Genomic DNA, 24266 nt, shown 5'->3' on the forward strand with positions numbered 1-24266 from the left:
CGCCGCTGTGGCGAGATGTTAACTACCTCGCCTGGTATGGAGGAGGTCGTGGGTTCGATCCCAACGCTGACGGCTACTGTATATTTGGAGTTTGCACGTCTCTTTCTCCCCGTGGTTGGGTGGATTTTTGCTCCAGGTCCTCCGATTTTTCCCTCGACATTTAGAATCAACGTGCGTTTAGAGTATTTGGCTGCTATAAATTTCCACGTGATAATAAGCCACTTCATTAAGCTATCATTTGGGGCCAGGTCACTTCTGAAAAAGAGCTATATAGCTCAGTGGGGCCTTACCTGGCAAAATAAAAAATAGTTTATAGTAATCCAGCACTTTGACGGCAGCAGCAGCAGCAAGGGTTGGTGGATCGCACAAATGTTGCGCAGCTCTCTTCCCGTCGGCGTCGAGGTGGCGTAAGCTGGCTCGCCAGAATGTGGTCGAGAAAATGTGGACTCATTTACCTCTGTAGGGGGGGATAGAGCGTGTTGCCCCCCACCACCCCTCAAATGCATCCATTTTCCCCGGGTGCCCCTGTTTCCTACAATGTGTGTTAAACGCTCATTAACTGGCTGAAAACATCTTAATATAGAGGACCGCAAAGCTTAGGCAACTGTTGGTACTCGCCGGCTCACCACATGGCAGCTTTTCCCACTTGTCTCTGGCTCCTCAGAGTCATTCTCCGATGAGCTCGGTTGGCTACGTACGGTGCGAACATTTTTCAATGTACATACGTACGAAAAAATAAGAATAGCTTTTACCCTTTCTGGCAATAAAACAGGTGTTAAGATGTTCAAACACAAAATAGAAACCTTTTGCAAGGAATCATGTCTGCATTAACCACACGTACTTGTGGTGAACATGCAAACAAAACATGCTCTGATAATATATACATTGTCTTTAAAACTGATGAGTCTACACCCAAAACAGCCTTCTTTAGGGCCTAGTCTCACGAGTGTCAGAACAGAGAATGCCAAAAGGCGAACAGTACAAAGACAATGCACGATCAGAGCATTTAGAGCTCGGGGTGAGCAACTACAGATGGGACCTTTTTGCCAGTACATACGCACATCCTCTCGCTTTGAAAGCAAGCGACTACTGACTGTGTGGGGCGTTACAAATATTCATCACTGGTGTTGGCCGTGAGCGGGAATCGAACTCGGGTCGCTGGGTTCGTAGCACATACACCCAGGCCCAATTTGCTTGGGACACCATGGCACCGATTTCCCTAATCAAACAGCAGAGCTGCACCGTGATTACAGCACGCAGCTCACAAACGTAAGTGTGCAAGTTCACACCCGGGTCGGGGTCAGTTCAACAGATCCGTCCTTAGAGAATTTAACAAATGTAAGGGGAGTTGACGAAGGCGTGTGTAAAGTTTGTGATATTGTTAGGACTGATAAAGTGGAATGAGCCAGTACAGATGAGACATGGCTGAGGGGTGACAAACGATACAAAGAAGGCAGGCAGGACATAAAAAAACAGACATTACAGATGAGATATAGTGCAAACGATGTCCCTGATATATATCTCGTGCTATGCACACCAATTTATTCTTGTAGATGGTGCAAGCTGTACAGCTGCAACAGATAATAGAAACGTAGACATTACAAATAAGTGGAGATGAGACTAATAATTATTGATTTCAGCTTCAATGATAACCTCCAATTGTAGTGATGATGTATCGACTAGCAGAAAGGTCAACGGCTTACTTGCCTAAATTGCATTGACCAATCAATCACGCACCACTTTCCAGCCCGAAATGCACTTGCTACAACAACAACTGCCATTCGCTACTAAGTGACGGTGACGTCACCACGGTGCTTGTGAAGTGTCGAACGCCCGCTGGCAGGAGGTCACGGGACAGACCCAGGTGCCATGGGTGAACTGACTAAGATGACTGGCTGATGCACCAGCTGTGCCCCCTACTGTGCACTTGATACACACACAGACAACATCAGCAGCAACCAATCAACTCATTAACCTGTCAATTGGAGCAGGCTACCAATCTATTACCCCAATAAACTAAACGGACACCTCCTGCACATCTGAATGGCGCCCACTCCTCGTCTACTCTTAAGTTGATCGCTTGACGGTTTGGTTAATTCATCCCATCGACCGCTTTACCACGTTGAAGGAGATAAACCAGACGAGAGGTCGCCAAGGCCGATGTTGACAATATGCCACCATGCTTCGCCATCGACGCAATTCTCTCTGCGCGATCGTGCAGTTTGTCTGGCGTGGGTGGGCTGCACAGTCTTTTCGCACGCTGCGCTGGGACGAATACCGGTAACCCAAGTTTAAGTCCCACTCACGAGGAATAACAGTGCCATTTATGATTTATTTATTTATTTGAACCGGTCGTGGGACTCCCCTGGGTCGGGTCAGCTTTAAATGAGCACCTGGTGAGGTGTGTCAACACCAGTACTGGCGAGACAAAGCCGGTCAGGTGTGGTGCTGGCCACCCACCCCCTCGTGTGCAGTGTCGGCCTTCATTGGTGCTCGCGAATAGCAATTGCCCGTCATAGCCTGTTAAATGCTATAGGGGTGAGATCTTTGCCTCTGTAAATCATTATTTGAATTAAGAAAAATATATTGGGTCTTTTGTTAATCGACTGCTGTGTGAAGGCCTCTCCATGCCATGTCCATGCAGTTTGGTTCTGCATCACTCCATGAAAAACTAAATTGAATTATTTAACCAACAGCTGAATAATAACCATGGAATCAGCATTGAGAAGTCAAGTCCTTACAGCCATTAAGTTTCATGACAGAAAGAAAATATTGCTTTAAACATTTTACGAACCTATACTCAGCGCAGAAACTACATTCATAACTCAATCAGGCACAATGTAAACGCTGACAGTTTCACAGCAAAGCGACGATCTTCGATTAGCATGGTTGGCTACGTACGGTGCAAAAACAAGTTCAACATACGTCCATACGTCAGTCAATTTACAATCCCCTGTTGTTTCCCTGAAGGTTCCTGGGAGTCACTCCAATGCCTTTAGTCAGGTCGACACCTGCAAACATTGGTTGAATGCAACTCATTCTTACACATGGATGTGTCTGCAACCAGTTGCACAACCAGTTACTGCTTCCGGTAGATAGACTACGTTCCACCATTGATAGGCTCAGCGATTCATCGGGTGCCGGACATTTGCGAGCTGTCACTGGGGCGTCACAACCCTGACTGCCTGCCGTCTGGTTCGTGGTGTCCTTTTGTTGCGCAACCGACGGCTCAGATGTCGACACGTCCGTAGGGCACAGCAAACATCTGGAGACCGGGCTTCAAGTCGGACTGGACGCACATCCAGGGCAGGACTAGTGGGGAGAGAGTCATTCCTTTAAAGCACGGGCGGCCCCCATGCAAGTGTGAAAGACAGTGGGTTACAAAATAAATTGCAAGTTCAGACTGGTGATGTTTGAAGCTGAGAAATGTGGTTTTGTTTCAAGTGGCCACCAATGTGGAACCGGGGGGGGGGCACTAATCGGTTAAAGAAAAAAATCACAGCTGCTGAGCTAAAGCCAAGGGGGGAAGCCCCCCCCCCAATGCAGATGGCCGGTGATGAGACTAAGCACAGATCGTGGGGGCGGTCTCAGATGGTTGTGCAATCCCTATAACTAAACGATATAACTATTTTTTATTTTGTAAGGCAAGGACCACTGCGCAGTGTAGCTATTTTTCAGAAGCGACCTAGCCACCACAAATGATAGCTCAACGGAGTGGCTTATCATGTGGAAATTTATAGCAGCCAAGTAATCTAAATGCACGTTTAGAAATGTGGAGGGAAAAACCGGAAGACTCGGAGAAAATTCCATACGACCACAGGGAGAACATGCAAACTTCTAATATACAGGGCGCGAGGGTCAGATCAAACTCACGACCCTCCTGTATACCAGGCGAAGTAGTTAACGTATCCTAGCCACCGTGGCGTGGAATCGAGCGGACGAAAGCACTGGCATGGTGTGGCGACATCAACAGCAACCTGCTGTAACCTTAAAACTGAGAAGCCCCGAGAGGGAATTTAAATGCAAATTGGCCGCGAACCTAAGTGGGCTCGCGTAGCGAACAAAGAGAGAGAGCTGCTGGACACGCCTCTGGAGTCAAGGTCGGGTGATGCTAGGCTACACGAGAGGCAGCAGACAAGGGAGGAAGCAGCAAAGCCGAGGCCAATGATAGAAATCAATTAATTATACAGATTAAACAATCTGTAGATGCCGAAACAGCCGCCGTCTCGAGAGCTGGGCCAGGACAGATTGAATAAAAATGTACATGGTGGTCCAGATGTCTTGTGACCCCCAATGAATTGACCCCTAATTTGTTTTGCCTTTACAGTCATTTCTGCTTTAAATAAAGCTGCCTTTAAAAATTATTAAGGTTTAGAGAATTAAATAGGTGTCACAAGACAGATGGGCCACCCTGTACACAACAGCTTTTGTAAAATCATTGCTGACCAAGACGAGACCATCAAAGTAACTTCTTCTCAAGAACTCGGTTTAACCGCGGCCAGCTGAACACTTCCAATCAACGAGGTATCGGCGGTGCCATCTTGGTGGTGCCAACGCAGTGCCTCCCTCAGACATGGCCGTGGTGAGTCCCCCCCGAGCAACCCAGTAATATTTACGCGGAAGGGTTTTTGTGCAGCCATCTGCTCATCACATCCACAAACCTTTTAATCCTGGATGGATGTCAGAGATGCTGGCTCGGCGTGCTGCTCAGGGAATTATAGACTCCCTTAGAACGCAAACTTGCAATCGCTGGAGAACTGACCGTAATAGTTAAAATAAACAAGTAAAACACTGGCTCATTTCCCCCAGTTACACAATCTGTCCTTGACGGTTGCGTAACCTGAAAAACAAGATCTTCAACGTGCAAAGGTTTAGAATGCACTTGAGCGACGGCGCGGTGGACGGGATTGGCCGGCACAATGTGAGACTTCACCTGCTAACAACACTGCCTGGAGCCAAGGCCTCAACGTGCAATGCTGCGAATCTCATTTGAATGCAGACAGGCGCACATACACACACGGGCACGCCGCAAAAGCGCTTCATTCGCAGATACCGGCGGTCGACTAACGACGACAGCCGGATTGATTAAAGGACAGCTTGATGGCACTGCAGTCAAAGTGCTCGATGCTCAGTCAAAAGCTTGCGAGTTCAGATCCCAGCCAGGGGGGTGTTGCCCCAGCCCACCATCCGTCAACGAATGGGTTCCGCTGGGGCCTTCGTCACATCTTGCCTGGACTACTTTCGCCCCCAAGAGTCTACAAATCCCTCACTGGCTCCCTACCCAGCCGAAATTAGCCACATCTCCCTCACATTCTTCACGACCGTCTATGGACTTGGGGCATCCTGACCTCTCCCACTCTCATCTCACTCCGCTCTCTTCTCTATGCCTGCTTCTAAGAGGCCTTTTTTCTGGAACTCCAGATCAATCACCATTAAACGCGGGGGGATGGGAGTGGGAATGATCTGGTACACTGGAGGTCATGGGTTCGATCCCAGACCCTGACGATGCCTGTTGTATATTTATAGCTCGTGTGTTCTCTCTCCCCATGGTGGTCGTGTCGATTTTTTGTCCGGGTTCCTCCCGGTTTTGCCCTCCGCCTTTATAAACATATGTTTTTAGACTATATGGCTGCTGCTATAAAATCCCACGTGATGACATCAGCCACTTCGATGAACTAGTGTGTGCGGCCAGGTAGCATTTGAAAATAAAATTCATAGAAGAACCATAGAACATAGAATATAAATATGAATAGCTCAAGTGGGATTTACCCCATTAACAATATACCTTAACTTTCACTTACTCTGCTGCTGCCCTTGTGGTCTAGAATCCCCCTTGATCACCTGCGGCTTAGGATTACCTTCCCCTGTTCAAAACCCAGGACTAAGATCTTTTGCCTTCTCCTGTGACCGCCCCTCGCTGCCCCATAACCTCCTGTCCCTCCTAACCTCTCGCACTGCATGAATGACAAAAACTATTTCCCTCTTGCCACTCTTGCCACGATGTACATGTTCCTCCTTCGCGTGCAGAGTCTTGAGATGCGGTCACGCTTACATACCTTCATAGAACAGGTTAAGGGCTTGGCCACAGTTATTTATTTTTTTAAGTTTGGTGATGCACCGGTAAACAAGGGAAGTACAATATAGAAATAGGTTTTACCCTTTTAACTGGCACAAAAACTGACACCTTTATTCAAGGCATCATGTTTGCAATAACCCCAACATAAGCAGTCAAAATGCAAACAAAAGAGACAACTCTGATAATAATATGCACTGTCCTTGAATTTGATTGGTCCACACCCGAGACGGCTTTTCTTAGAGCCTAGTCTCCACTGATGTTGGACCAGAAGACGCCAAAAGGCGTACAACTCAAAAACAGCACACTTTCAGAGTACTGAGGGCTCGGGGTGAGCATTTACATTATGAGACCTCCTTTGCCAGTAACAAGATATAGAAATAGGTTTTACCCTTTTAACTGGCACAAAAACTGACACCTTTATTCAAGGCATCATGTTTGCAATAACCACAACACAAGCAGTCAAAATGCAAACAAAAGAGACAACTCTGATAATAATATGCACTGTCCTTGAATTTGATTGGTCCACACCCGAGACGGCTTTTCTTAGAGCCTAGTCTCCACTGGTGTTGGCCAAAAGGCGTACAACTAAAAAACAGCACACTATCAAAGGGAAGTAGAACATTTGACTGTCCCCCCCCCCCCCATCAATCAGGACGCATGGGGTACATAAACAACCACGTGCGGTTGTTTGTCACCCAACGTTCTGCTGCAGGCCTTTGTGTGCAGAAACAATCTAGTAAAAATATTATTATTATTTAAATGACACGCTTAGCTGAACCAATGGCCAACTCCTTGCTAGGAAGAGAAGTATGCCTTGCCAATCAGAGTCGATCCCTAACCCTACTCCTTACCAGACTAACCAATAAGACCATAACTATAACAACAACCCGCCACCAACGGGCACTTAGCACCAGGCTTCTTTTTCACATTTTGTTCCTTCCCATTCCTGGTATCAGAGTCAGTACAGCAGGCAGGTGCCGAACAGGTTGTCTGTGTACCACAGCGTGGGTGTTCTCATGGCTGCATGCATCGGTGGATTTCCTCCCACACAGAACGTCCCAGGTTGGGCAAGAGAGCAACTCCACCCTTGCCGGCTGCTAGCGGGTGTCTACGCTGCACGTGGCCTGTAATGCCGCGCCGCGGTGGCGAGATGTTAACTACCTCGCCTGGTATGGAGGAGGTCGTGGGTTCGATCCCAACGCTGACGCCTGCTGTATATTTGGAGTTTGCACGTCTCTCTCTCCCCGTGGTTGCGTGGATTTTTGCTGCAGGTCCTCCGATTTTTCCCTCGACATTTAGAATCAACGTGCGTTGAGTATTTGGCTGCTATAAATTTCCACGTGATAATAAGCCACTTCGTTGAGCTATCATTTGGGGCCAGGTCACTTCGGAAAAAGAGCTATAAAGCTCAGTGGGGCCCTTACCTGGCAAAATAAAAAAATAGTTTATAGTAATCCAGCACTTTGACGGCAGCAGCAGCAGCGAGGGTTGGTGGATCGCACAAATGTTGCGCAGCTCTCTTCCCGTCGGCGTCGAGGTGGCGTAAGCTGGCTTGCCAGAATGTGGTCGAGAAAATGTGGACTCATTTCCCTCTGTAGGGGGGGATAGAGCGTGTTGCCCCCCACCACCCCTCAAATGCATCCATTTTCCCCGGGTGCCCCTGTTTCCTACAATGTGTGTTAAACGCTCATTAACTGGCTGAAAACATCTTAATATAGAGGACCGCAAAGCTCGGGCAACTGTTGGTACTCGCCGGCTCACCACATGGCAGCTTTTCCCACTTGTCTCTGGCTCCTCAGAGTCATTCTCCGATGAGCTCGGTTGGCTACGTATGGTGCGAACATTTTTCAATGTACATACGTACGAAAAAATAAGAATAGCTTTTACCCTTTCTCGCAATAAAACAGGTGTTAAGATGTTCAAACACAAAATAGAAACCTTTTGCAAGGAATCATGTCTGCATTAACAACACGTACTTGTGGCGAACATGTAAACAAAACATGCTCTGATAATATATACATTGTCTTTAAAACTGATGAGTTTACACCCAAAACAACCTTCTTTAGGGCCTAGTCTCACGAGTGTCAGAACAGAGAATGCCAAAAGGCGAACAGTTCAAAGACAATGCACGATCACAGCATTTAGAGCTCGGGGTGAGCAACTACAGATGGGACGTTTTTGCCAGTACATACGCACATCCTCTCGCTTTGAAAGCAAGCAACTACTGACTGTGTGGGGCGTTACAAGTTTAAATTATTCTTTTAATTATTATCCTCAAATTATGTCCAGTGTTCTTAAGCAATTCCACAGTCCAATGTCAGATTATTTTTTTCCCACAGAACAACCGATGGAGACGGCCCATAAACCGGTTCTCGTTCGTATACAATTTCGGGAGCCATGACGGGTGGAGTCAATGCACATCCGGGAGTGTAACTCACTGGGAGACCCTTCCACATGCGAATAGAGCAGCATCCGGCTGGATTACAACGTGGTCCTACTCTAAGGATCCGTCCTGAGGCAATACCACGTGATCACTGTGACGATGCCATGCAAACATCACACACATGTTGAACGATTCATATGTGCACGCTGTTGTGTATTAACTCTGCATGTAACTACATCGCCCGGAATGCACCCAGCCTTATCATGCCTCGGGGAAGCTAAAGCAGGATTGAGCTGTGGATTAGTTGATTAGAATGTTGACCATCATCCACGACAGGTTGTTACGTTGTTGGCAGCATAGGTCGGAGCAGCAACATTCCAGCCATTCCCACTGCTATATTAAGGCCTCCTCATGCTATGTTGGTCACGGATAGTCTGACAATACTTCACCAATCTGGTCAGTGTGGGTTGGTGAAGGGAGGCAGCCCAGGACCGGTTGAGACATCACTTGGATACCAATGGTGGCCGCGGCTAGTAATCGAACTCGGGTCACCAGGTTCATTGCGCAGTGCGGTAAGCACTACATCAACACTGTCATTTAAATGTAGCTATGGAAATGTGTTTATTTGAGGCTCATGGTAAAAAAGAGCAGTAACGTGAGACAGAAAATATGAAATGACACCAAATCGGCAGGAGATAGAGCCAGAAGGCACAAACGACAACAGCATGGACGAAACAATAAACACAGCAGAAATCACACAAGAAAGAATTGACCGTTGAATCGAATCGTGACCCTGTATGGCGATACCTCATTGCATCACGAGGGAGGCAAAGGGAGTGAACGATTACACGGCACAGTAGCTACGCCCCACAGCGCCAGCACCGAGCACAATGTGCACCAACTGGCTGGGCAGCTCTCGCCAGGGCAAGGTCACTCCGACGCAACCGCACTGTAAAAAGCCAGCAAGGGCCGCCAGCAGCGCGATGCTGCATAAAGCCGCTTAGGCTCGCGCAGCCGCGCGTCGCTTCTCGGCCGCGACGGCGAGGCAAGAGGGAAGTCTCCCATCCTTCCGCCCAGTTGCTGCTAATCGCGTGCATTTATGGAAATCGCAACCGGGGTCGTTAGAGACGGGGTGGGGTGGGGGGGCACCGTTTTCCCGTAAAGTGGCCACGGCCACCAATAAGCGGAGTGCCGTTTTGGGTGCCTCTGTTCCCGCAGTTCGTTGTTATTTTGTCAGGAAGTCAGAAATAAATTTTCCCCACAACGCGAGTCAAGACAAAAAAAATCCCCCCACCCAGTTTGGGCAAGTGCTGTTCTAGAGCTCGTAGCACCACGCCCCACCAACATTTGTGGCGAGATGTTAAATACCTCGCCCGGTATGCAGGAGGTCGTGGGTTCGATCCCGACCGACACCTGCTGTGTAATTGGCGTTTGCATGTTCTCCCCGTGATGACATGGACTTTTCTCCGGGTCCTCCGGTTGTTTCCTCCACATTTAGAGTGTTTGGCTACTATAAATCTCCAACTAGATAAGCCACTTCTCGTTGAGCTATTATTTGTGGCCAGGTTACTTCTGAAAAAGAGCTATACAGCTCAGTGGGCCTTACCTGGTGAAATAAAAAAAATTACACACAGCACCAAGCACTCATTATTTGGCTGAGTCAACCTCAGGGAAGTTCAGCACCGAGTTTTGGTTATTTCGCCAATGCTGGGTGTGAACGGGAGTCGAACTCTGGTCACCGCGTTTGTCGTGCAGCACACTGCACTGCGCTCTTCGGCGTGGCTGTTATTCACCTTGCCACCCGCTGTGTCACTAGCTGTATCACCCACTGTGTTCACCCACTGTGTTCACCCACTGTATGCACTCACTGTGTTCACCCACTGTGTGCACTCACTGTGTGCCACCCGCTGTATCACCCACTGTGTTCACCCACTGTGTTCACCCACTGTGTTCACCCACTGTGTGCACTCACTGTGTGCCACCCGCTGTGTCACCCGCTGTGTCACAAGCACAAGTGTCAGTGCCGTCTCACTGTGGTTGCGTTTCCTGTACAGGCACGTGGGTTCTGCTCCCACGGCTCCATGACCGGGTTCACATGCCGCAAAAAAGGGGGGGAAGCCAAAGCACGACTATAAATAAGGCTTATTCGGCAGTCCTGCGAATAACAGGGCAGCAGATGCTTTTTTTTCCTGGTCCAGTTAACAGAATTAAAGCACTCCTCCACCCCGGGGGGAACGGAAGGTGCCGCAGAAATATCGTGTCGGAGGATTTTAGACCATGATGTATGTACTGTATGTTGAACATCTTTCGCGCTATATGTCGCCAACCGTGCTAATCGGAGGTGCGGGGAAGGACAACTAAACAAACACTACGCACGCCCAGATATATGACCAAAAACCACCCGGACAGCACCCAATCTCTGAAGTTGAGCTACGTTGAGCTCGTTTGGTGCTTGGATGGGTCATCGGCCACCGTGCATAGCCGTAAAGTGGTGGTGGCTTCACACGGGGCCCTGTAGAGGTTGGTGGATCACCGCACATAAACGCCGAGAAACTCCCTTCCCGTGGGCGTCGAGGAGGAAGCCGTAACCCTGGCTCGCCATGAAGGCGGGTGCAGAAAAATATGGACTCCACCTGTTCCCCATCTGTAGGGGATAGAGAGTTGCCCCCTTGCACGCGTGTGCTTTCCCTGGGTGCTGGTTTCCTCCCACACGGAAACAACTCATTAAATTGACCAACACCTTAATATAGAGGACCGCTGAGCTTGGGAAATTGTTGGTGCCACTTCCTCACCACGGAGGCTGCTTCCTTCCAATTGGCCTTGCGGTTCCTGTCGTCGCGATCGAGCGAATACTGCGCGGCGTGCTACAAGTTGAAATAATTACCATGATTATTATTATCGTGATGCAGGTGTTGTAGGCTGCTGCTGCAGGCCAAAGTTATCAGCATGGGGGGGCGCTGCAGCAAGATCCACCGTTGAACAGAATTATCCCCCCAATGCCTTTGCTGCAGACCGCAATGGACGGTGCTTTGAAGTACGGTAAAATACCCCCCCCCCCCCACCAATGACCAACGCGGTAATCCAGCGGTGGATTAACATGAAGGGCTGAGACGTGTATATACAGGCGGCACACACAGCCCCCCCCCCCCCCAAACAATGCGCGGGGTTTTCCGTTGTGCTCTTTAAGATTAAGCAACAAGATGACTTCCTCCACTGCATACAGTAAGAGGGAAGTAAACCCTAGTGTATTATTTACGAGCAGAAACGACCACCACTAACCACCGTGCCTGATGGTAAACGGTGGGTGACGTCAATGTGTGCTTTTATTTAGTGGTCGCTATGTTTAGCTAAAGGATGTCAAATACCAGCAGGTTATTTTGTCACCAAAGTTACGTTGGAATACTGCACAATCATCGTTCGCAAGAAAAGGATCTCGCGAGCAGTTTTTTCGAGACTACACTTTATATAGAAACGCAGATTTGGCGACACACACCACCATATGGCCTGCGCGAGGGATGGGTTCGCCCATTTTCAGATTACTCTGATAATATATCTCTCCTTCGCACACTCACTGGCACTCTCAAAGACACACAATAACACCATCTCTCCCAGACACTAACAAACTGTCACTAAAGCTAAATTATAAACATTTTTTAATTTTTACCAGGGAAGGCCTCATGAACTATCTAGCTCTTTTTCAGTAACGACCTGGCCATAAATGATAGCTCAAAGAAGTGGCTTATCATGTGGAAATTTATAGCAGCCAAAGACTCTAAACGCACGTTTCTAAATGTGGAGGGGAAAACCGGAGGACCCGGAGTAAAATCCACTCGATCACAGGGAGAGAGACATGCAAACAAAACCGCAGGCGTCAGGGTTGGGTTCAAATCCACCACACCTCCTCCATACCAGACGAGGTAGTAAACATTTCGCCATCATAGCACTCACACAAACACTCACACTATCTCTACCATACGTATGCTTTACACACTAATAAAAAAAGAAAAAGATCCCCTGTAGATTCTAGATTTAAAGCTTTCGTGACTGCTAGGATCCATACTCTTTGGTTCTATTGGGTAAAGTCACGTAGGTGAAAATAAAATAACAAAAAATCACGACGTTTCGGCCACAACACAAGCGGCCTTCATCAGGTGAAGGGACGAGACTGTCTGGAGGACAGCGCTGGAGTGAGAAAAGCCACGCTTAGATCACGACCTTTAAGCTGTGTGAGAAGAAACAATTTTGTCAAGGCACTTTGTTTCTTCTCACACAGCTTAAAGGTCGTGATCTAAGCGTGGCTTTTCTCACTCCAGCGCTGTCCTCCAGACAGTCTCGTCCCTTCACCTGATGAAGGCCGCTTGTGTTGTGGCCGAAACGTCGTGATTTTTTGTTATTTTATTTTCACCTACGTGACTTTACCCAATAGAACCAAAGAGTATCCCCTGTAGAGCCTTTACCAGACTGTTGGGGTGAGTGATCCTAGCAGCGAGTACCTAATTAGGGCCGGCACAGCCTTAATAGGTCAACAGCACTATTAAGGGCTGAGTTGACATTGGCGAGATCCAGAACCGGTTCAGATATTCATCACCGATGGTGACCTTGAGTGGGAATAGAACTCAGCGTTAAATGAGCACCTGAAACATTGGATCATCTAGATCGTTGTTTCGTTTCAGAGTGGTCGAAAAGAGTCGCGTCATAGCATCACGGGGCATCATGTTCATAGCAACGTAAAGGTGATGCAGCTGTGACGTCATATTTGTTCAAACATTCATGACAATTGAGCGTGCGAGTGTGTGTTCATTTCAGTGTTTGTGGCTAGCGTAGTGGTTAGCGCCGCTGTGCTACGAACCCGGTGACCCCAGTTACATTCTCTGCTCACGGCCAACACCAGTGATGATTTTCCTTAACTGGTGCTGGGCCTCCTCTAGGTCAACTCAGCCTCACATGAGTACTAGGTGCAGTGTATAAACATCGCCACTTGGGAAACAAAGGTGGTTTGGCATGGTTCTGGCCACCCACCCCCTCGAGTGCCGTGCCGGCCCTCATAGCTGCTCGCGAACAGCACTTGCCCCCTATAGTCTGCTAAAGACTACACAGGGATCTTTGTGCGTGTTGTCAAGTGAGTGTTAGTGAGTGCATGCATGCGAGTGTTAGAAAGTGCATGCATGATAGATTGTGCGTGTGTAGTGTCAACGATTTAGAGTTTACAGGAGGCACTTTATTAACAACTTTTACGGTCTCGTCCGAACACTCTCCACAGTAGCTTAGGCTAGCCTGTACATTACACTAGCCGTCGAACACTGACGGCGCTGACTGAGATAGCCAACTCCTATCCTTCGTAGCGCAATATCTAGCGGAGACGTTTAGCGACGACGGCGATGAGACGAGAGCAACGACGAGACAACTCCCAGAACCGGCAGCCTCCAGCTCCCGCTCTCGGCTCCTTTTATGCTACCAGCGCGGCCTGGCTCCACCCTGACCGTGCTTCCCTTCTCAAACCCGCGAGCAGGCTCCATCAGGGGCCTCCAGATGGGGTCCTCCGTGACCCTTGCCCCAGTTCCTCCTCTCTGCCCATACGCCGTGCACACCCCCACCGGCGTGTGTGCTGTCTGTCCACCAGTTGCCGCTGCTGTCCACCAGCTGGCGCTATTACACTACACGTGCATGAAAGTGTCAGTAAGTGCATGTGTGGGAGAGAGTGTGTGTATGTTAGTGTGTGTAGGAAAGAGAGTGCAAGTGGGTGTGTGTGAGTATTTAATATTGCGTGTGTCAGAAAGTGTGAGAGCAATGAGTGTTTGAGTGTGTTCGTGTGTGTATTTGTCGATGTGTGCATATCAGTGTGCACGATGGGTGGAGCGATAGTGTGCATAGGTGGTTACCGCACTCTGCTACGAAACCTGCAGACCCAAGTTAAATTCCCGTTCACAGATAAAACCAGTGCCGAGTATCTGAACTAGCCCGGGCCTCCCCGAGGTCGACTCACCCTTAAACGAGTACCTGCTGCGGCATTTTAAACACCGGCAATGGCGGAGACAAAGGCAGTCAGTTGTGGTGATAGTCACACCAGCCCCTTGTTACCATTCACCATTAAAGATTCTCACTAACAGCACTTGCCTCGAGGGAGTGCATATCGGTGTTAAGTGTACAGAATAGTACAGTAGTAGAGAATGTGGCTTGTATGTGGATATGTGAACCCATCTGTATGGACTTTTGAGCGGTATCTCCTCTCGTGAATGGTATGATTTTTAATTAACTTTTCCATCCCAAATGAACCAACACACTCCTCACCTATAAAAAAAATGTTGTCAAACACTCCAACCGCAGCACCCTCCTGAGAGAAGGTATGAAGACTTGGCAAGGTTTCTCTTGGATAAGTAAATACATTATTATACAAATGTACTAAAGAATACTATCATGCAAAGAGCCACTCAAAGGTTATCATCTACACTCACAGAGCTGAGCCAGTGCTGTAAATTCTACATTCTTATGGTGGAACCAAGTCTATTATTCATTTGGCTGATATCAATTTCCAGATGATAAGCCACTTCGTTGAGAAATAATTTGTGGCCAGGTTGCTTCTGAATAAGAGCTACATAGTTGAGTTGACCTGACCTGGTGAAACAAAAATAGTTTAATGTTAGTTTGTTTATTTTCAGTGATTTGCCTACTTGTCCTATACTCTGCACTCCTATCGTCTTGTTGTCTTGTTGTAAGTTTTGCACCCCGTCCCCCCACTGAATATCTGTAAAAATAGCTTCAAAGCTCATTGGATTTTCCAGGATAAATAAATTTTACCTTTTTATTTTCAACAACCACTGGTTTGGTTTATTTTCGGCACAGACAAAACCTATTGGGCAATAAATGCACATTTTAGAATTTGGGACCTGGTTACAAATAGAGAGAGGCCTGGTAATAGCAAAAAAACACCAAGAAAACAATCGGAAAAACGACTGCACATGGCCAAGTTCTGAATGGCATCAGCACGGTACAACCAGTACACAGAATACAGCAAGGCTACACCATATGGCACGACATCACATTTCAAATCAACATCACGCATTTAGAGAATTTGGCTGCTATAAATTTCCATGTGATTATAAGCCACTTCGTTGAGCTGTTATTTGTAATAGCCAGGTCGTTTCTGAAAAAATGCTACATAGCTCAGTGGGGCCTTACCTGGCAAAAAATAAAAAAATATAGCGGGTTGTATTAGTCTTCATTTATTCGTATTATTGTTCTTCATTTACCCAGGAAAACCTCACTGAGTCTCAAGACTGTCAGGAGGGTCCTGCCACGTTAACAGCAGGAGGAGCATTGTTGCTGTGTGTAATCTGAATTGAGTAGATTGCAGGTACTTTTTTATCCTTGGGAGATTTTAGCCAATACCAGTTTCACGGTATCCATATATTCTTTAAAATTATAATAATAATAGGTTTTACCCTTTCTGGCAATAAAGCAGGTGTTAATATGTTGAAACACCAAATAGAAACTTTTTACAAGGCATCAAGTCTGCATTAACCACACATACTTGTGGTGAACATGCAAAAAAACATGCTCTGATAAGTCTTTAAAACTGATTGGCCTACACCAGAGACAGCCTTCTTTAGGGCATAGTCACACCAGTGTCAGACCAGAGAACGCCAAAAGGCAAACAGTACAAAGACAATGCACTATCAGAGCATTTATAGCTCGGAGTGAGCAGCTACAAAATCGGACCTTTTTTCCAGTACACACGTACATCCTCTTGCTTTGAAAGCAAGCAACTACTGACTGTGTGGGGCATTACAAGTTTTAATTATTATTTTTATTATTAAATATGTGGAAAAACATGCAAACAAACATGCTCTGATAATGCAGACTTGATGGCTTGCAAAAGGAATCGATTAGACTTTTGAACATCTGAACACCTCCTGCTTTATGTCTATATAAAAGGGAAATTCGTGAATGTGTGTCTGTTAGAAATGTTCAGCATATTTCCCGACATGCAACAAACTTGAAATTTGGCATGTGGGTAGCTTCCAGACTGTACACAATGCAAAAAGTATAAGAATAGACGTAGATTTTTGTATTTTGGGGGGGGGGGCACAATAATGGATATATTTTGCACGGCAAGTGAGCAGTGACGTCACATCTGTGATGTAGTAAAGCTAGTAAATGGTATAACCTATTCTTATTTTCACTAATTTGGATACTGGCAAACGGTTCCCAAAGATAGATATTCTTTCAAATGTGCGTCAATGTTCAGGTAAATGTTCATTTTAGCCAATGGCCAAAATGAATGATGAAGACGAACAAATGGGATGGAGAGCTCAGTCGAAACAAGATAACACAAATGACATTTGATTATAATTATCAAAATGGTGGTTATGATGATTATGAGAGGGTTTATGGCAGCGATAATTTTACCGGATGAGAAAGTCTCTCACGATGAGCCGTCCTGCTCAAATCAAGAGAGAGAGACACTCACACCACACGCTGACATATAACCCACACGGTAATCGCACTGCCATACAACCCAAGGAATCTTGCACTTAAGCCTATCGTGTACATACTAAAACAGGCAGTGTCTCCCTGCCTAAGTAGGCTATAGGACAGTGCTTTGGTGAGGCTAGTTCTCAGGGTTGTTAGGCTTAGAGGTAGGGCTAAAAATTACAGCTGGTCGTCTAATTGCTTAGGGCTAACACGAGTGACTTCATTTGTTAGGTTGGGCCAGTGGGTAGTTGGTCAAGTTACGCGTAGGGCTGGTACTGGAGGCTAGTTGGCTAGTTGGTTAAAGGTAGGGCAAGCACAAGTGGCCGGCTAGCTAGCTGGTTAGAGTCAGGGTATGGCTAGTGGCTGTCTACCTAGCTGGTTAGGGTTGGAGTAGGCCATGTGGCTAGTGGCTGGTTGGTTAGAGTTGAGGTAGAGCTGTTAATGGTGGCTGGTTAGCGAGTTGGTTTGGGTCAGTGAGAGGGCTTGTACTCATCGCTGGCTTGCAGGGTGGTTGGGGTTAAGTGGCTAGCTGGTTAGTGGGCAGGGTTGGCTCGTGAGTTAGGGACAGTCGGTCCCTTGGATTTCCACATTCCCATGGAAGCAGCAACACTTTCCACACATGACCAATGCAACGTGCCATGCTACGTGTGCATTATTAATGACAAGCTACGGCAGTGCTATATGTTCCCATGTTTACCCTGTGTGCGCAATTTTAGTTTAAAAACACTCGAGTTTACGAACACAAGTACATACAGTACCTATAAACGAACAATATAGAACATAAACATAATACACATCAGTTAATTTTAATATACCCAACAGGCTAACCAACCATAATATATAAAGCGATAGACAGTGTTGACAAAAACATCTGCACGAATATGCTGGCCAGGCTCAAAAGCCAATAAATATAGAAAATATTTGGTGGTAATACTAATTTTAATTAAAATAAAGTGGGATGCAGAGGCTTCTGTCAAGGCGAACTTGAATACTAAATGTACCTTAAGTGGAAAGGATATAATCATTGCATATTCCCAGCTCCGAGGTATGGATCGGTCAAAATGGATACGGACAGAGACAATAAAACAAGAGCCGAAATGTACACACAAAGGAGCAAGCAGGGAAGGAGGATCTCAGTTACACCCGAGAGACAGGAAAAAGGGAATAGCTAGATCAGGGAATAAACACAATACACGCTGTAAAATTTGCATTGTAAAATAAGGTTCGATTTACAATACCCCACACAACTGTAATATACATTGTAAACACACTGTAAATGGACAAAGATCCCCCGTATAGCCTTAACAGACTGTTGGGGCAAGCGATGTTAACGAGCAGCACCTATGAAGGCCGGCACAGCACTCGAAGAGGTGGGTGGCCAGCACCACGCCCGGCCGCCTTTGTCTCCCCAATGGCGATGTTAACACACCGCACCAGGTACTCATTTGAGGCCGAGTCAATCCAGGGGAGGCCTTGGACCGGTTCAGATTAATCGTCATTGGTGTTGGCCGTGAGCAGGAATCGCACCCGGGTCGCCGGGGTTTGTAGCACACCTCGCGAACCGCGATACTACCGCTCCCCCCCCACCCCAAACACACATTGTAATGTGCATTGCAATAAAAATAATGTGTGGTTTACAATGCGCACAACCGTAACGTGAAGTGTGCACACGTTGCTAGGAGGGATGACGGCTGGCGACTCTGAGACCAACGATGGAGAGACGGAGTGAGAGGGACGAGTGCCAGTCAAGGGTGGGGAAGGAAAAACACACCGGGGAGAACTTTACACCGCGCGGAGACGGAGCAACGAAGTGGGATCGGGTGCCGGATGCTGTTGCGGGTCGTCGCATCGCGGGAGGACGACAGATGAGCGGCGTTTATTCGGCAACGGATGAATCATGGATGAATGATGCCGACGTAGCAGGAGATAAGAGGGTTACAACACACACCCTCGCCTGGGTGGATGCTTATCTCCTGTTTACAGGCCTCTGTTGGTGGAAAGGCCACATTCCTCTGGCGGGTAGAAAGAGCGTACCCACCAATTTGGCCGACCAACAACAAGCACGGAGCCGCAGGAGGACAGCAAGCAAAAGCCGCCATCGCGGATTATTTATCAACAAGCACAACAACAACGGCAATCAACCACACCGACACGATCAGCAGCAGCAGCTGCTCTTCCAGTGACATTAAATAGTAATAAAAAAAATAAACATTCGTAAATAAGTGTATGGGCGAGAATGGTAAAAATAATTTATAATTGGCAACGTTTCAGGTAGGGGATCAGGGTTCGAGACTGCCACCTTATCCACGATCTCTCTGGCCCCTCTATTATTGTGCCATGAAGAAGGGACCTTGCCCGAAACGTCAGTTATTATTATTATATATTTCACATTTACGGCCACACGGTGTTACTGACGAATGCGTTGAGCGTTTTGTTTATTGTTATTTGTGCTTCGGAACCGGAATGTCGACGCAGCAGCGACAGCATCATCAAATAATGCTCTTAAAACAATAATGCAGAGCGCCACTGTGACAATCCACTGCTGGATGAAGGGTTTCCCCCTACACGCCGTCAGTCACGTGAGGTTGCTTGACCATACTTCACCCACGCTGGTCGCCAGTGCGGGGTTATGAGCATTTAACTTTCCACCGTGAATTTGACACACAGGCTTTTACAAACATTACGATCCATCATTAGCTTCCTTTGGGTCAGACCACCAGTTGGCTACGTACGGTGCAAAAGAAGTTCAACATCGATACATACTTGTCAATGATTCAACAATAACCTTACACCACCAATCAAATTAAGTGTGTCACGCCGTGGGCAAATATGCCGATTGACGTGGATTTTCAGCAAAAGGTGACCAAAATTTGGACAATTTTGTGAAGTTTATCTGCAGACCACAGAAACATTGGTGGTCGCTTTCCAACGATCTGCGCATATTTGGGAAAATGACAAATATCCGAGATGTGCCGCGGTCCAGCTGATCTCAGGGATCTTTACAAGGGCTCAAAGTTACGCTAATCATATCTGTTCATACGTCTTTATGCACACGTAAAGTGAGTCCAATTGAGTCGCAGACGTTATCTTGGGAGCAACACTTTTATTCACACTAACACCAACACAACACAGTGTAATCTATACACGGGTGTTGAACGCCCATCTAACCACGCTATGGCAGAACTAGACATGGTCCCGTCCGGACCACAAGCTGGGTCCCAGACCGCGTGGCTAGAGGCTTCTTCAACCCGACGTGGATCTTCTTCACCAACAACCAGAAGAACTCCGAGCCCCACAGGGGGCCCCCGTTATATCGGCCCGGGCCGGCTCTGCCTCTCGCCCCGTCCACCTCGTTCTCTATGGCCCTTTCCCGAAGGCTCCCGAGAGCTCTTCTATACCACGTGACCACCCAGCGGCCCCCGTTCACCAGTGGCCCCCCTCCAATATCATCCGGTCACGTGTCGGCAGGTCAACCAGTGTATCATGCCCCAACGTAACCCTGGCTGGCTGACGCTCTCTCTCGCTCCCTCACCGGGAGCCCGCACCGCACACTGTACGCGGTGCCTCTGCGCTAACCAGCACTCACCCAAGCCCCGCTAGGACTGGTACTATGCCCAGCAAACCGGGCTGCACATAATGACATTAGCTGCCGTGGCCTCGCTGGCCCGGCACCACACAGTGACATTCACAGTCACGACACACGCATCAGATAATCAACTTGGCAGCGGCACACACTGCTCTACGAACCCGGCAAACACGAGTTCAAGTACGTGGCTAGCAGCAAGCGTAGCTAAGTGACATCTGAGCAACCCGCAATGACGAGCGTGCGTTTGAAGTATGGTCACACAACCACCCACCCCGTCCCTCCGTGACCGATGCAGCATGTGGGAGAGGCATTCACCCAGCAAAACAACGATCCAAGGCATACAACCACGTTTAATAATGTGTTATTATCAAAAGTCCAGTTGTTTTTAATCATGTTTAATTTAATCAAAGTACTCCATCATTTCCCCTTCACGACGTGATTTTGAAGCCGATACGGCTATAAATAATTGCCTTAGGTATTTATAGCCACTGGGTGACATCTGATGAACCAGACCACGGTAGCGACCACCTAGGCATCTTTCGATTCGAGTACAATTCCACAATTATGCATACTTCATACAAAAAGACACGATCCTAATCGTGAAATATACTTAAAAATTTTCATCTATGTGTCATTGGCTTTGTTTTTGTGCACAACAACGTACGTGGCACACTCACACAGAAAGAGGAAGCAAACGAATTTAGAGGAACAACCCCAATATCAGACGCGTGCACACTGCCATGTCAAGGACGAAGTCTGCTTCGCCAACACTGATCGTCGGCGATCAGGGTCGATGGGACGGACACTGGTGACGATGTGTATGTATGAAACATCTGAATAGGTTTTACCCTTTCTGGCAATAAAACAAGAGTTGTGTTAAGATATTCAAACACCAAATTGACACCTTTTGCAAGGAATCGAGTCTGCATTAACCACACATACTTCTGGCAAAACGTGCAAACATGCTCTGATAATATATGCATTCAATCAGTGATAATATAACTGATTGGCCTACACCAGAGAGAGCAGTTCTTATGGCCTTGCCTCAGCGTCGGATCTGAGAACGCCAAAAGGCGAACAGAAAGTACATGTTTTGCCACAAGTACGTGTGGTTAATTCAGACTTGATTCCTTGCAAAATGTATCTATCTGGTGATTGAACATCTTAACACCTCCTGTTTTATTGCCAGAAAGGGTAGAACCTATTCTTATGTTTCAAACTTTGATACTGGCAACGACTTCTTTCGCACCGTACTGAGCCGAGCGGGAACGGGCAGCTAAACGAGACGACCCGCAGAGAGGACAAAACAAAACTCTAGGGCGCGGAGAATGTCAGCGAGGTGACGACTTGTACACGGGTCAGGATGGATTGTTGGCATGCATCGCTGGACTATGGGCCATCTGCGAGGTAAAAAAGAGCTTTACAGCTCATCGGATTCCTCCAGTATAAATAAATGTTCCGACCTGACATCCAGCAGTGCAGGGCTTGTATGTTACACAATAGCTTTCAGGTTGCTGACGTTTCAAAAGCCTAATTTAAACAAAAAAATCCCGATAATCAGAAAACATTCTGCATCGATGGGATCTTCTTGCCAGTATCCAAATGATGAGAATTGCCAGGTAGGGTAAAGCCTAATGGAATTCTCGCCAGCCCACCCCCCTATGGTACCATAAGAGCAGTCACCAAACTCGTATCATCCACTCTGGCTTCTCTAGGGCCATGAGGGGCCGTTGTCCGAAACGTCGCCGATTAGTTTATATGTTTGTGTTGTTTTGACGTGTGTTAGTCCAGCAGTGGCATCATCACGATGACGACGAAGCCAGTCGAGAGTGTGTAGAGAAGTCCTACGTTTACACGTTGGGTAACCAATGCATTTGTGTGCTTATCTGCGACGCTGGCAAATTGGTTCATCTCTACGGCCGTGTTGGTATATTGCATTGTTTACATCTGTAAGCTCCTTAGCCATACTAACATTAGGACAGTAAATGATTACACACAGCAGTACGGTACATACACACACTGTATTCGTTTACATACCGTAGTACAATATTGTAAAGTTCACGTGATGAGATTTAAGCAGAACTCGGGGTCTTAAAATAATACAAAAAACTGCTTACACGCAGCATTGCGTGTGCATTCTTATCTACGGTAGCATTTGTACAATGCCCATGGCTTGCATGTTGTAGCAAATTGCATCGCGCGTCTATCCACAGCAATAATCCATAGTCCGGTTCCACGTTGACGCAACACGATATACGTGGTGTGTACGTCATCCGTTTACGATGATCTCCAATCCATGTCCGATGACGGCCCATGGTCCGAAACGTCGCCCGATTACAGACTGGCTTTTTCCTTTTCACCCCCGGAGCCGAGTGATTTGGCAAAATCTCGAGCGGCATTTACACGGCGACTAACGTTGTACAAAGACAAAGGTCCCCCGTGTAGCCTTAACAGACTCTTGGGGCAAGCACTGTGACACACGCCGGGGTGGGTGGCCAACATCGCGCACGGCCGCCTTTGTCTCCCCGGTGGCGATGTTTACAACACACCGCGCCGGGTACTCATTTGAGGCCGAGTCGACCTAGGGGAGGCCCGGGACCGGTTGCAGACGATCGTCACCGGTTTGTTGGTGGCCGTGAGCGAGAAACGAACCCGTCGCCTGCTTCGCATGCGCAGCGCGCTAACCGCTACGCCACCGCTCCCCACCAACAACAACAAGCAGCAGCGCCATCCGCAACGAAGTGTCGGTGACGTCACCGCGGCTCTTGTGCCAGGCTACGTGCACGCGCACAGACACTGGCACCCGCGCGCGATGAAGCTTCAACTCCGCCAATCCCCCTCAAGTCGCGACATCCGCCTCTCGTTTTAACATCGCAGCGACGCCGCCTATCCGCGGTAACATTTCCAAAAGGGCGCCCATGTTTACCACGCATCGTCACCGAAGCCGCCCGCCGCTAATCTGCGGTATCGTTTGTAAATGTCGCACGCGCGCTATTTGCATATGGTAGTCCGGTTTGGGTACGGCGAAAGGGGGGGGGGTGTCCCGGGATCTCGGCTCACCTCCTCGGTCGCGATGAGGCCCGCGCTGCGCTCCTCCTCCTTCTCGTCCCTGGGCGGCTTGGGCCCCCCGAGCGAGATCTTCACCATAGCGAGCGAGCGAAGATGCTTCACGAGCGTTGTTCGCGGCGGACTTCCTCGAGCGGACGCGGCGGGGGCTCAGTGAGCAGTTGGCGGGAAGGCGGGGCGATAGTGGTGGTTGTTGATAGTGGTGGTTGATGATGTTGGTGGTTGTTGTTGGCGGTGGTGGTGGGAGGAGCGGTGGCGCAGCGGTGACGTTCGCGAACCGCGCAGACGACAAAAGGCGAAGTGCGGCGGTGGGGGGGGGTTGCGTCAGACTCGACACCAGGGGGCACTGCCCCCCCTCATTGGTTGCAGACGCCACCACGTGGGCCCGCGCGGGTCGACCAATCACGCGACGATGTTGCGAGGTTATTTAACTCCTCCCCCCCACCGCATATTCGAGAATCGATTCCTTGTATCGATTTCATTTTCTTCTAGATTCCATTGTATTTCGATTAGTGGGATGTGCTCTTTTGTGTGTGTTCGTGGTTTTTGCATCTCCCCCCCAATTTTTATTCTGGCAACGTTTCGGGAAATGTCCCCACAGTACGTGGGCCATTAGGAACCATTGCTTATTTTGCTTTCGTTTAGGCAGTGTTGTTGACGAGATTTTGTTATTAGGCTAAGCT

The 24266-nt window shown here is 48.0% G+C and overlaps 1 protein-coding gene across 1 annotated transcript in view; it reads right to left on the reverse strand.

Moving 5' to 3' along the window:
* The window catches only part of LOC116952589 (integral membrane protein 2B-like), a 36843-nt gene extending 12956 nt beyond the window's left edge, over positions 1-23887 (reverse strand). The window contains exon 1 of the mRNA XM_032972075.2: positions 23578-23887. Coding sequence (XP_032827966.1) covers positions 23578-23664 — 87 coding nt within the window. The 5' untranslated portion in view covers positions 23665-23887. The remainder of the gene's footprint in view (positions 1-23577) is intronic.
* Positions 23888-24266: the final 379 nt, after the last annotated feature.

The sequence above is a fragment of the Petromyzon marinus genome, chromosome 47 (assembly GCF_048934315.1).
Source record: "Petromyzon marinus isolate PM22_M1 ecotype Great Lakes invasive population chromosome 47, UKy_Petmar_22M1.pri1.0, whole genome shotgun sequence".
NCBI lineage: Eukaryota > Metazoa > Chordata > Hyperoartia > Petromyzontiformes > Petromyzontidae > Petromyzon > Petromyzon marinus.